Below are 12,088 nucleotides of genomic sequence, written 5' to 3'. Positions count from 1 at the left end.
CCCATCTCTCCAGCTTACTTCACAAACCAAGGTATTCCCATGTTCACAGGCAAGAGATAATTCAGATGATTCCCCTCAACTAAAGTTTGTATTTGGTTTGAGATGCCTTTTCCCCTTGATCGTGACAGAACTCCAAAAACTGATCTGTAAATTTGCTTTGACACTTAGGCTCTATCCAATTAAGCTTGGTCCATGACAATATAGTATGAAATGGATTAGCCGAAAAACAGCTGTGATCAGTACCTTAAACAATGATTGTCAGTCCAAAGATATAAGAATTCAACAAAGGTAGGCCTTTTCCTGGAAACACAAACGAGTGCCCAGCATAAAAGTCTGAAACAATGATTGGCCTTTTGATTCTCAAAATTCCAACTGGAACTTCCACTTTTCATCCTTTTACATTGTCTTTTATGCTCTCTCTTTAGTCAAGCTACAGCAAGGTGTGTGCTAGATGATATTACGTTTTCAGGAGTCTTAATTAGCTGCTAACTCTTGCAAGAATTTTCTATTCGGGCATAGGAGATTTGGACTTTCATGTTCCAGAGAAGCGTCTGATCTGATATTCGACATTTGCTCGGCATAATCTCGTAGTCCACAGAAACAATTCTTTGCAAACTGACTTGTACCGACACGCTGGTGGACTTATTTCGATCTGTGGAAGTGATAGACGTGACCAGCATCACAGAGAATCGCCAAAAGAAAAATAGCTTGTGGATGATGGGACATGGGCGCTGTCATTCCAATGTGAAACTAATGAATCTCATTTCAGAGAGTTTGGCAATCAGCATCACGGAGAATCGTCTAAAGAAAGGAAAATTCTGCATGATGTAACATGGGCTCTGTCATTCCAATGCGAAACTTATGAATCTCATTTCAGGAAGCTTAGCAATCAACCTTTTTTTCTCATGTTGAACAGAAACCGTAACATTCTAGTACCGGCACTTGCATTTCTCGTTGACTAAAGCATCGCCAAAACATTCTAGTAATATAAAGTGAGACAAAGCAAATCAATCCATGATCAAGTTACTTAGAACTCTCAAACAAGTTCTATGGCATCGCATTTGACAAACCTTTGGATCATCATACATCATATGGACGCAGCAGAGAGCTCCTAAACTTGCTTCCAATGGAGCTAACCAAACTAGATTAATTTGCCCAAAACAAGAACAGAAATCAAAGAAAACAAAAGGTGTTCTTATGCACAGAATAATTACTACACTCCTTTTTATATATGTGTGACTTAACAAAACTCTATCTTCGGCCGGTCCCGGTACTCATCGACTGAGACTGAGGACCGCTTGATGAACTCCAAGCAATCCGCGATGGCTTCCGAGTAAACCGAATTGGACCGCGCAAAGGACCGCACCTTACAGCTCTCCGACACGCCCGAGCCGTAGTAATAAGTACAGCGCGACGCGTCGCCCTTCACCAGATTCCTCCTGCTGCTGCTGCTCCTCCTCAGACAGGAAGATGAGGAAGACACCGAAGAACAAGTGCTATCGGCGCTGGATTCCCTGCAACAGATGCTTCTCTTCAAGGCCCTGAGAGCTCGACCGTATCTGCACCTCCACCTGCTCAACGCCCTGACCAGGCACGCGAACTTGGCGCGCAGCCTCTGCACGGAGAACCTCCTCGAGCTCACCTTGAAGCCTCTCCCGCCGCCGCCGGCGCTTCCATGGCCTCTTCTTCGTCCGAAACCAGCGTAACCCAGATGACTAATTCCCTCCATGCCAACAAAAAAAGAAACCTCAAACGGTGAAAACACCACCCGCCCACAAGCTCCGGGGACGTTATATGGACTGCCGCAGCCGCACGACGCCTAAACAGGCCGCGACAAGACGAGACGGATCGACCGACCAGGCAAGAACGTGATCAATGAACTCGGTACGTGCGCACGGACTCCTCTTCTGCGGAGTAATCTAAGGAAATATTTTTAATGAGCAAACGCGAACGGGGCGAATGTCTGCAGCTCTTTTTGGTAGTTCGGGCCTTCCGGGTGGTGGCCGGTCGCTAGCGGATTTATAGAGATGGCTCGTTTTTTCCAGTCGTCTTACATATGGTGGGGGTGGGTGTGAATCCAGAGGCTGGTGGACTGCTTATTATTTTAGGACCGGAGAAGGACAAGAACCGGAACTGTGCACGTGTCGTAGGTGGAGGGGGACAAGGGTGGGGCCGTGTGGGACAAGAAAGGGGAGAAATCGGGGGAGTGCCTTGGTTCTCTTTTTTGAAATTTAGGCGATTCCGAAGTGGAAAAAGGGACCGCTCAAGATATGACCAAAATGGTATCTCTCCTTGTAGTTTGTGCTCGACAAGAAAAGAAACGTCGAATAGACCGGCGAGCGATGATGGGATGCTAGAAAATTGATCTTTTTCCAACCAGTAAGGTCGTCAGCCGGCGAGATTAAGATAGTACTTGTAGCATTTTTTTACTATCTCGCTTTATGGACAAGTTATTGAGAATATAAATATTCCTTATTACCTCTCTAAGTCGATCTTTAGAATATAAATAGCATAATTATATTTATGAGATTTTATTATATTATTATCAAATATTTTTAAAACTAAACTATTAGGTGAATATGTGTTTTAATATTTAATTATCCTAATACTAAAACTCTCCTTACATGTGAGCGTGACTTTGATCTAAGCCTAAAGTATGGAAATATATAATTGAGGAGGCAAATAGGAGTCTAAAAAGAATTTAAACTTAGGACCTATTGCACTAATACCATGTGAAATAATGTAATGCCACTATATCAACTATTTTAAAATATTAAATTGTTAGATAAAGATATGGTTTAATGTTTAATTATTCAAACAACTATCAAGAGATGGGAAAATTGGCAAAGAAAAATGAGACAAATTACAAGTGTTAGAAAGAGTGGGACAAGACTACGGTCATTTGAATCCAAGAACTGCGCGCAATTATCGCGTTGGGTAGGGCACGCAGGTCGTCTCACGGAAGTTTATGTGATTAGGAAACCAATTGTACACACACAGAGACGTGTTATTCCACGACAATGCTAATTCGATCAACCACGAGGAACGGTTGCAGGATTTTAGTATTGGATGTTCCCCGATCTTTGACTTGAGACGGTGTCTCCTTTCCGTGGAAAAGAGTGTCGATTTTTGTCTAATGAAGAAGTGATGGGTGGGCGTGGCTGGATTCCTATAGAGGGAAAAGCATGGTTGGATGACATAATGCCTCGAGTTGTTTATTTAGTTTGACATGCGATATAATATGATGGAAATGAAGAGGCCCGTATTCTTGACGTATTCTTGAATGTGACCTTCTCCATGAAAAGATACGGACGAGAATCGTGGCTTGCTTTGTTTTTTCAAGCTTTCGCTCGCGTTCACAAAGATGTTGAAGCTTCCGGGTGAGCTGGAACGTCGAGTCATCACTTCATCAATTATCCAAGACTGCTTCATTTTAATACATTAGTCGAGCCTTAACATGTGAACGCGATAATAAAGATTGTAGGAGTCCACGATTCAAGATTAGGACATGATGTATTGCCATCAATTTCACATCGGCTCCCCTAATGTCATGGCTGCTTTAGTTTCATGCCCAAAGTCATCGATGTCTGCTGTCTAATGTTGTAGTAGTTTAAGTTTCATGCTCTCGGAATTTGAGTGTTTGTGGGATCGAAGGTGCTAGCGCGGAAGGACGGTGTTGTAGGTCATCAACTTCATCGACTCTCCCCGCAGGAAGAAGAGGGGCTGAAAACCGGATCCATGCAAACCCTTTGCGACCTTATTCAGTTGGGATTGCGCGAGCAAGAAGTAGGTAGCCGAAATTGTGCTACGTCGGATGAGAAAAATCTAGGGCAGGTCGTCAGATGGCAAGCTATAACCCCAGGCAACTGTTTCTCGGCTTCTTCATTTTTTTTCCATTCACCAAGCGTACTTCCAATGGGGAAGCAGAGATTTCCTTAGCTAAGCTAACCCCCCACCAACCCCGATCACCCTCCTCGATTCCGTGGGGACGCCTCTGTTGGAGTGTCTATTCGACTCTGAAAAAAATCACCGTTCTTGCACGAGGCACGTGACGACTCCCAGAACAATCACAAGAAAATCACCTTACAAAAGTGTTTGCACCAACTAAACGACTGCTGCTAATCAAGCGACACGTCGTCCTTCCAATGTGCGTCACAAAAGTCCTGTACCTTCGCCTGAATCGATGCACTCGTAGCAACGTCCGTCTTTCTTGGTTTGGGCAATTTTATTTAGTTCCCATATCGCAATAGAAGGGACCGGTGGTTGAAGGACTGTTGCCATCGAGACTAGTCCTCTCTTGGGTGAGGAGTAGATCTCGTAAAATATTCTTGGGATGTAAGTGGTGGACGTGAAGGAGAGGTCCAAGTGGCACGCGGGAATTCAAGTTACGTGTTCCACGTTTCGGCGATTCGGTGGGCTTGGAGGAGACCAAGACAAGACCGGAATTGTCAATTCATTGTCGCGGGCCCATTAGGCTGCTCGGAATCTAGATGAGCTGTTCCTTCCAAATCGTGGAATCACTGATCGGGAGTCGGATATCGTGACCAGACCTTTACCGCTCCAGATAATGACAATTTCAAATTTGGTCCATAGCTCTGCAGCATTAGTCCTTCAACCTTAGGCCATGGTGTCAGAGGAGATACCTTTTACCCAAATACCGATGCTAAGATGCACTCAAAATGCATGAAAATAGCCCACGGAATTAGGAGCATCACTCTCCAGTGCTTGCTTAGAGCACAAGGAGGACTCGGATGCAGCACAACATCAGTAAATCAGACAAGAAGTGAACAAGGACAGTCCACCACAGCATGAAAAAAGTAGTACAGTGCCATCTAGAAGCTAGAGATCTCGGGTACCTACGAGTTGCCTCTGCTAACTCTTCTCTTCTACAGAGATCGGATTTTAGATCCGAAATGATTAACTGAGCACAGCCAGATGGAGGATCAAGTGAAACGAGCAGGATCTCAAAACAGTAATAGACAAGAACTGCATGCGAAATAAGGACTAAAAGATAACATAAATCAGAGCTAAATCTAGTCCGCTACACAAGAGTACAAAGGAGAGTGAACCGCAGATGTGGACAAGGTTCAGTGAACTACGAAGCTAACACCTACAGTTAGTTTCAATCAACATGATGCACATAAGCACGCCAAAGTTGCTATTCCGATTGCTCAAAAGGGACCCGAACAAATAACTGCCCATGCAGGGTGACCACTGCTGATGTTTGGTGTGGATCGATTCTTGAAGGTAAGTTGACAATCTGTACAAAAGATGAAACGTTCCATCTCCATTAAATGATTTCCATTCTTAAACTACAATACTGTCAGAAATTGAGAATGATAGGTCCCAGCAAGGTAGGGAACATCTACCAGTAGGACACGACAAATAGTGAATAACTGAGACTATATCAAGACACTCTACATCACGTAGGCATCTATAATAGCACCATGATCCATGAGCATAACCATGTCATCCAGATTTTACAGCGCCTCCAGCAAACAGCAATAAATAGAAGGCATTGTGAGGCAATAGGCTTGTGGTAGGGGGTTGGCTAAATAAAGAAACTGGAAGCAGACTGATTGTTGGCTTCCAAGTACTAGAACTGATAAAAAGCACGGTCAAGATCAAAATGGAGCAGGCACTTCTGAAGCATCTGTCATTTTTTTTGGTAAAGAAAAAAAAAAAAAAAAATGACAGATGCTTCAGAATGGAGCAGGCACTTCTGAAGCATCTGTCATTGATGGTACTTATTTTGCAAAAAGTGATTTTACAAGGATGGATCCTTCAAGGCCAAATTACTAATTCAAAAGGCACTCATATACTGAGAAAATAATATACCTTCTTAAAAGGAGTTACCCCCCAAGGATTGTCGGGTTGCTCTGGCTCACCACTTATAACCAGTCTCCCAGCAGGATCAGACTGGACCCTGACCTGGATATTCCCAAGAAGCAAAAAATGTGACATTTGAAGAAAATACATGTAGCCAACCGCAGCCCAACACACACACACACACACAAAAGAAGAGAAAAAGGAGGGGGGTTGGGGGGGACAGAAAAATGCAGACAAAAACATCAGATATTACTCTGTTTTGGTAAAGGCGTCTTTGTGGTGAAAAATGTGGCACTAATTTCATGTATAAGGCACGTGGAAAGGGTTTAGAAGAATATCGTGGAGTAGTTTACTATTATACTTGGACTTCTCATAAAGCTATCTCAATATGTCCTAGAGAGTGGCATGTTCAATTTTATAACAAGATATGGAACTGACATATTTAAACTTAAGGAATCGAGTTAGTTAGAGTTGTGAGGACTGACATAATTCTGAATTCACTTGATGACCAGATTCACATGGACACCAAGAGTAAAAAATTACCTCATTCGGCAAGGGACATGCCAATGGAACATCACAATAATAGTAATGTCAGGAAAATATTCGTAAATGACTATATTTACACCGATCTTACCACTACCCACTTTCACAATCTAGCCTACTGTCTCTCTAAAACACTTCTCCACCAATCTGACAAGAAACTCTCTCCACCATCCCCACAGCACATATATCACATGACACATTAAAATTATGGCATTTGAACCACTAGAGTTTGTTGTTTCATTTCAACATTACTGATAAACTTCAGTATTGAAAACCCATTAAAGGAAAGAGTGATGCAAATATAGCTTTTGTGATTTTCAGCTGTGAAAAAAGAAACGATCATCCAGAAACCTCAGTACACAGAACTAAACATGAAAGAGGCCGACAAAATGTGGTTACCACGATTGTCTTACTATAAAATCCATGAGATCAACACAATACGAATCATGAAAATAAAACCCAGAGAACAAATACTGACCTCCTCCCGTAGAAGCCCTGGGACTAAGGCATAGACTTCAAAGCAATCCTTCTGCACATATGGAACACGAAATTCTAGCAAGACCTTGAATCTTGAAGAGGAGAACAATGCAAGTGAATCAATAGACTTACAGTTTTCTGTACGTTGATTTTTACCCAATCAGCTGGTGGTCCAATGTCAACTACTGGTATATCCAATCTGGCAAATGGTAAGCATATTAAAATGGTTTGAAGAATTAAAGATCTACATTAAATCCAGTCTGATTTAGAAATTAATAAACCAGACAAAAAGAGTACAAAAAATACGACTTACTGAAAGATTTTCATCATGTGAAACCACTCCCATAAGTTTAAGTGATTAGTAGTTTATCTTCCATGATTTTGATGAATAGGTAGCCTAAATATCTTGCCTTTAAATTTGTTGATATCTTTTATTTATTAATATAAACAAAAAAACAGTTTTAAATAGATCAATTAATATGGTTCAAGATTAATAAGAGTAAAGACACAATAGTGGAACCATGTCGAGTCCAGAGACACTTTTGAGATACCAGAAGAGTCATTTAACAGGGTAACGCTACTATAAAACCATTCCGTGACACTTAAACCAAAAGAAACAAATATATCACAGACTAATTTAACAGCAGTCACATTACAAAAACCCTGGCTGAAAAGGATACATACTGAAAGAGGGCCTTAACTGTGATTTAGAAGTTTTTGGTCGTGTAGTTTTAATAGAACTTTCCAAGTATGGTTGCTTCTTGCGTTTCACTGGACCTGCAGTGACCACTCCACAATAAGAAACAAGATAGCTATAATACGGTAGAGGCAGTAATGATACATCCAAAAGAACAGAACAAAATTTGAAGGGATAAGATAAATTTCAATATGGAGCATACCAACGCTTTTAAGCTGCTTTTCACGTTTTTGCATAGACATGGCATTCTTATCCTACAATTACAAGTATACTAAAGCTTAGAGCCTTAAAAAAAGGTACGCACAAGGAACCCAAAACTAATCACCACATAAAAGCAAGGAGCTAGTAAGATATGGCACATACCTTTATTATAGGATCACTAACTTCACCATTACCAAGAAGACGTTGGGAGTGCCAACCCTGCCTTGCACGGGCTGCAGCATCTCTGGGTGCCCTTCCGGATCCTGATGCCTAATTATATTAAAGAAAGATAAGTTAATTGCTGAAAATCACTCCTACTCTACATTTTGTTTGGAAATAATTAGAAGGGAATGGAGGAAGTATGTAAAATCTATAAGAAAACACAAAAACAACAATGAAAGGGCAACCCCAGTGCACGAGGCTCCCCATTATGCGAGGGTCAGGGGGCAGCCTCTATTGTGCACAGTGTTCCCCTGTTTCTTTAAAAGGGATTGTTTCCATAGCCAGAACCTGTGGCATAAAGCTAGCCCTAAGAAGCATCCACTAGCTTATGGCATCAGCAGAGTGGATTTTGTCTATTCTTATTACTGCTGCAAAAATATGCCTCCTGAATGTTCTATTTTAAGAAGATCTCGCTTGGTTGAATAAAGTTCAAAAAGCATCAAACACAACACAGAGAACTGTAATGAGTTACTTTCAACGGAATCCTTAATCACATTTCAGAGTAAAAGAGGAATCAAAATGGAAACCGAGGATGTTTAATTCAAACTTTCCATGGTTCCAATTTTTCAATATCATTCTTAGTCCTTTTTTCATAGAATCAGCACTCTTGTTCAAACTTTATATGGTTTACAACAAGGTTAGTATTAGTCATACTAAATACCAACCTCTCATGGAGCCAGATCAGAACAAGATGATCAATCTTCAAATAATGCTACATTACCTGATTGTCACCAACCATAGGCTCTGTGGGAGAAGCAGCAGTTATATTAAGCTCCCCACCACGCAAATTGTGCCGCTCATAGTCAAGGAGTGCCTAGAAAACAAGCAAAATAGTTTAAGAGTTCATACATGCAGCTGTTCAACACAATTTGTAGAACCAGTTCAATACATCATAGATGACAAAAGAGCACAAGGTATCAAACTAAGATTCACCTTCTCATAGAAACCACGAAATGTCCAAGATACTGTAGTGCATGTCCTGCATGGAAGGACTGGACTGATTATGTATGTATCAAGTGGAGAATGTGATTACTCATCTATAAGCAGGAAAAAAAGAAGACTTAAATGGACTATCCCTGGTTTCTGTCTGTCAGCGACTCGCCTAAATGCCTCAAACGTACAAATATTCAAAGTATACATAGACGAGCAAAAGAAGCCACAGAGCTTGAACATGTAAATAGCACAAATTTAAAATCCGACAATGACAAGTTCATGATATACAGAGAAGATATCAAACAGGACAACAGGCATTTCTCATAAGCAGAATTAACAGCTCTAGCCTGGGCTTGAGAATAGAAGCCATTCCTTACTTGGGGGGTTTGAAGGACTCTCCAACTTGCCGCCACAGCTTACATGACGTAACCTATACACCAAAGAAAAATCTTCAATTACCTGCTAAAAAGGGTCACTTCAAAACAGGTGAAGTACTGAACATCATAGGAGAGACACAAAATGCACTTCGATATATCTCTTCTCATGTATATGGTTGCGAAAACATTACAAAGTAGAGCAAATATTTTTCTCAACTAAACAATCCCTAGAAAGTATATAATTTTGACCAATGATAGTTCGCCCGATGCTTGAGAATGAACATCCAAAGCAAAATCCAGAAAAACATGTACCTTATCATAACCTCCAAGTCTAGTCACAGCTCGCCACAACCTTCATCACCATTTCAAGTATATGAACATTAGTTTTGACAGAGGCAATATCCAGGCACAATCCCTCCTAAATTTCAACATAAAAGATCACGGTTAACTTACTTGAGGCAATTTAGACCCTCCCCATAAAACTTAGGTGGTTTGAATTCCATGCTCCTCTCCTTAAAGAAACTCTCCAGTTCCTTCATGAATAATGATTGATCCTCCTCTGTCCCAGACTCACTACCTTCATCGTTTTCATCTAAAAGAAATAAATGTTTCAAACTGGAGTTGCCGTTAACCTTAGCTACAGGGGTCTCAGCCTGATGCTCCTCAACCGTCATCGGTTCCACTTTCTCAATTTCAGCCTTAATGTCAATGGATGCCTCATTAGGTGCAACAATGTTGTCTTTCTCTACTGAGGATAAATCATCACAAACAGCACCCATTTTACTTTCCACCATCTCAGTATCTTCATCTCTGGCCTCCAATATTGGTTTGACAGGTTCTGGATTTTCAGTATCTTCAGCTCTGGCCCCCAATATCAGTTCAACAGGTTCTGGATGACTTTCTGACAGGGCAGTAGAATCAACCTTAGTATCCTGCAGGGGTAACTCAGTGGCTTCCTTTGAAGCCAGGGTGGTAAAATCAACATTTTTTTCCTGTAGAGGCAACTCAGTGGCTTCCTTCTGAGCTAGGGTGGTAGAATCAACCTTGGTTTCCTCTAGAGACAAATCAGCGGCTTCCTCCTGAGGCAAATCAGATGCATCCTTCTGTATCTCATCCTTGGCAACAGCAGCAGATTCAGCATTTCCACTATCATGCTTGGGTACATCTTGCTGATTTTCTGCATTAGCTATACCATCCGGGGCAGAGAGTGGAGTACTTGAGACAGGTTCTTGTTTCTTATCATCAGTAGAAGCATCTTCCACAGGCAACGCGTGCCCATTTTCAATTGGCTTCAAAGTTTCCTCTACAGGCACTGAATCAGGAGATTGTTCATGGGATGCTTCAACTTGCACTTCATTTGGGTGCCCTTCATCAGCAAGATCTGGAGCTAGCGGCACCTCCTTATCCATCTCCTCATTCTCATTTGAACCACTCATCTTGTGCTCCTGAAGACACTCCTAACAAACATTAATGTTTACAGTGCTCATTCCTGTTACACTCTTTAAAGAAAACAAATGCAGGGCTCTTCCCATTCTGGGAACTATCCCATCTTCTGCGTCCCCCGGAAAACTATTTGGCGTTCTTAGCTTTGGACTTTCGTTTGGGCACTATTGCGAAACAATACACAACAGACTGTTTTCAAAGTTTTGATTTTCATTGTAGCCGAACATCAGCAGAACACGGAAAACCACTCGATGGAATTTCATTCTTTCTAGTATGTCACATGGAAAAAGCTGAAAAGCGAAAATGACCATTAACGTTCTCCTAGTCACTAAAAACCCACAACAAGGCAGGCCACCAAAAACACTTTCCGGGAGCCAGTTTCAGTTACCAGAAAATTTCCCCAATCCCCCAGCAAATTCCAGCGACCAAAAAGAAAAAAAAAAAAACCACAGGCTCTCGTGTATGTGCGCGCATGCACTTTCTGCCAATTTCCTCTTCAACTCGAAAACCGAACGATGCGCTCTCTCACCCACCAAACCCAGCTAACGCGAATGCGAACGCCCATCCCCCGTCCCAGCCCCCGAGCAACCGAACCAAGCGCCCTAGGGCTTCCAGCTAAAGACAAAACCAGGACAGGACCGCACCGGAAACCAAACCGACCGAACGCACGGCCAGAGCAGGCGACAAGAACGCACCGGGACCCCACGCGCGGGCCCTGCATGTCGAGAGAGAAAGAGAGACATGGAGAGAGGGAGAAAGAGAGGGAGCGACTGACCTGTGGGCGCCGCGGAAAATGCAGCGGCGGAGATTCGGCCGGGGAGCTCGCGGTCCTAGGGGAGCCGCCGAGAAGAGACGCCGCCAAGAAAAACCCTAGCGCAGATCCTCGCCGGGAAGACGGCGGAGGCGGCGGCGGAGGAGGGAGGGAGCGAAGGGGCGATGGCGTTTTCCGTTGTCGAGAGAGATCTGCGAGATGAGAAAAAACGCGAAATTGAAAAACGCTTTTCGTGCCCGGGAGAGAGCAGTTACAATTCTTTTTTGTTTTTTTTTTTTCTCTCTCTCTTCTCTTTCTTTCTCTCTTTCTCTGATCACAGAGAGACGCGCAGGCGTTGAGCGCGGAGAGAGGGGAGCCGCGACGGCGACGTTTCGCGGGTTAAGGCCGAGCCAGCGGTCGCTCGCCCGGTGCGATGATGGGCCGGTCCTGACGAGGCCCGGATCTATTGGGCCTCGGAGGGTCCGATGTCTGGGTGGGGATTTCGCAGCTTGGGCTTCTGTTTTCTTCCTCTTCTGCGTAGATATTCTTAGCGTTAAAGGGCCGATTTCGACAGGTTTAGCGTTGGAAGACCGCGGCCGTAATTTTCTAAGCTTA

At 42.8% G+C, this 12,088-nt stretch overlaps 1 protein-coding gene across 2 annotated transcripts; it reads right to left on the bottom strand.

Annotated features, from left to right (window-relative positions):
* Window positions 1–4,943: 4,943 nt before the first annotated feature.
* On the bottom strand, window positions 4,944–11,780 carry LOC104419553 (AT-rich interactive domain-containing protein 6). 2 transcript variants are annotated; one of them, XM_010031247.3, is made up of 13 exons: window positions 11,498–11,780; window positions 9,733–10,736; window positions 9,592–9,631; window positions 9,280–9,332; window positions 8,903–8,948; window positions 8,691–8,783; window positions 7,910–8,017; window positions 7,749–7,800; window positions 7,551–7,626; window positions 6,982–7,048; window positions 6,851–6,901; window positions 5,839–5,931; window positions 4,944–5,260 (listed from the first exon to the last, which is right to left on the bottom strand). In XM_010031247.3, exons 2-13 carry the CDS (start codon window positions 10,713–10,715, stop codon window positions 5,159–5,161), a joined length of 1,764 nt encoding a protein of 587 aa, XP_010029549.1. In that variant the 5' UTR covers window positions 10,716–10,736; window positions 11,498–11,780; the 3' UTR covers window positions 4,944–5,158. The 2 variants fall into 2 exon arrangements, with proteins under 2 accessions (XP_010029549.1, XP_010029550.1); XM_010031248.3 differs by having other exon boundaries at window positions 9,733–10,724.
* Between the last annotated feature and the right edge of the window lie 308 nt (window positions 11,781–12,088).

The sequence above is a fragment of the Eucalyptus grandis genome, chromosome 9 (assembly GCF_016545825.1).
Source record: "Eucalyptus grandis isolate ANBG69807.140 chromosome 9, ASM1654582v1, whole genome shotgun sequence".
In the NCBI taxonomy this organism is placed as follows: Eukaryota; Viridiplantae; Streptophyta; class Magnoliopsida; order Myrtales; family Myrtaceae; genus Eucalyptus; species Eucalyptus grandis.
The sequence above is the reverse complement of the archived record's forward strand: the minus strand, read 5'-3'. Positions and strand labels throughout refer to the sequence as shown.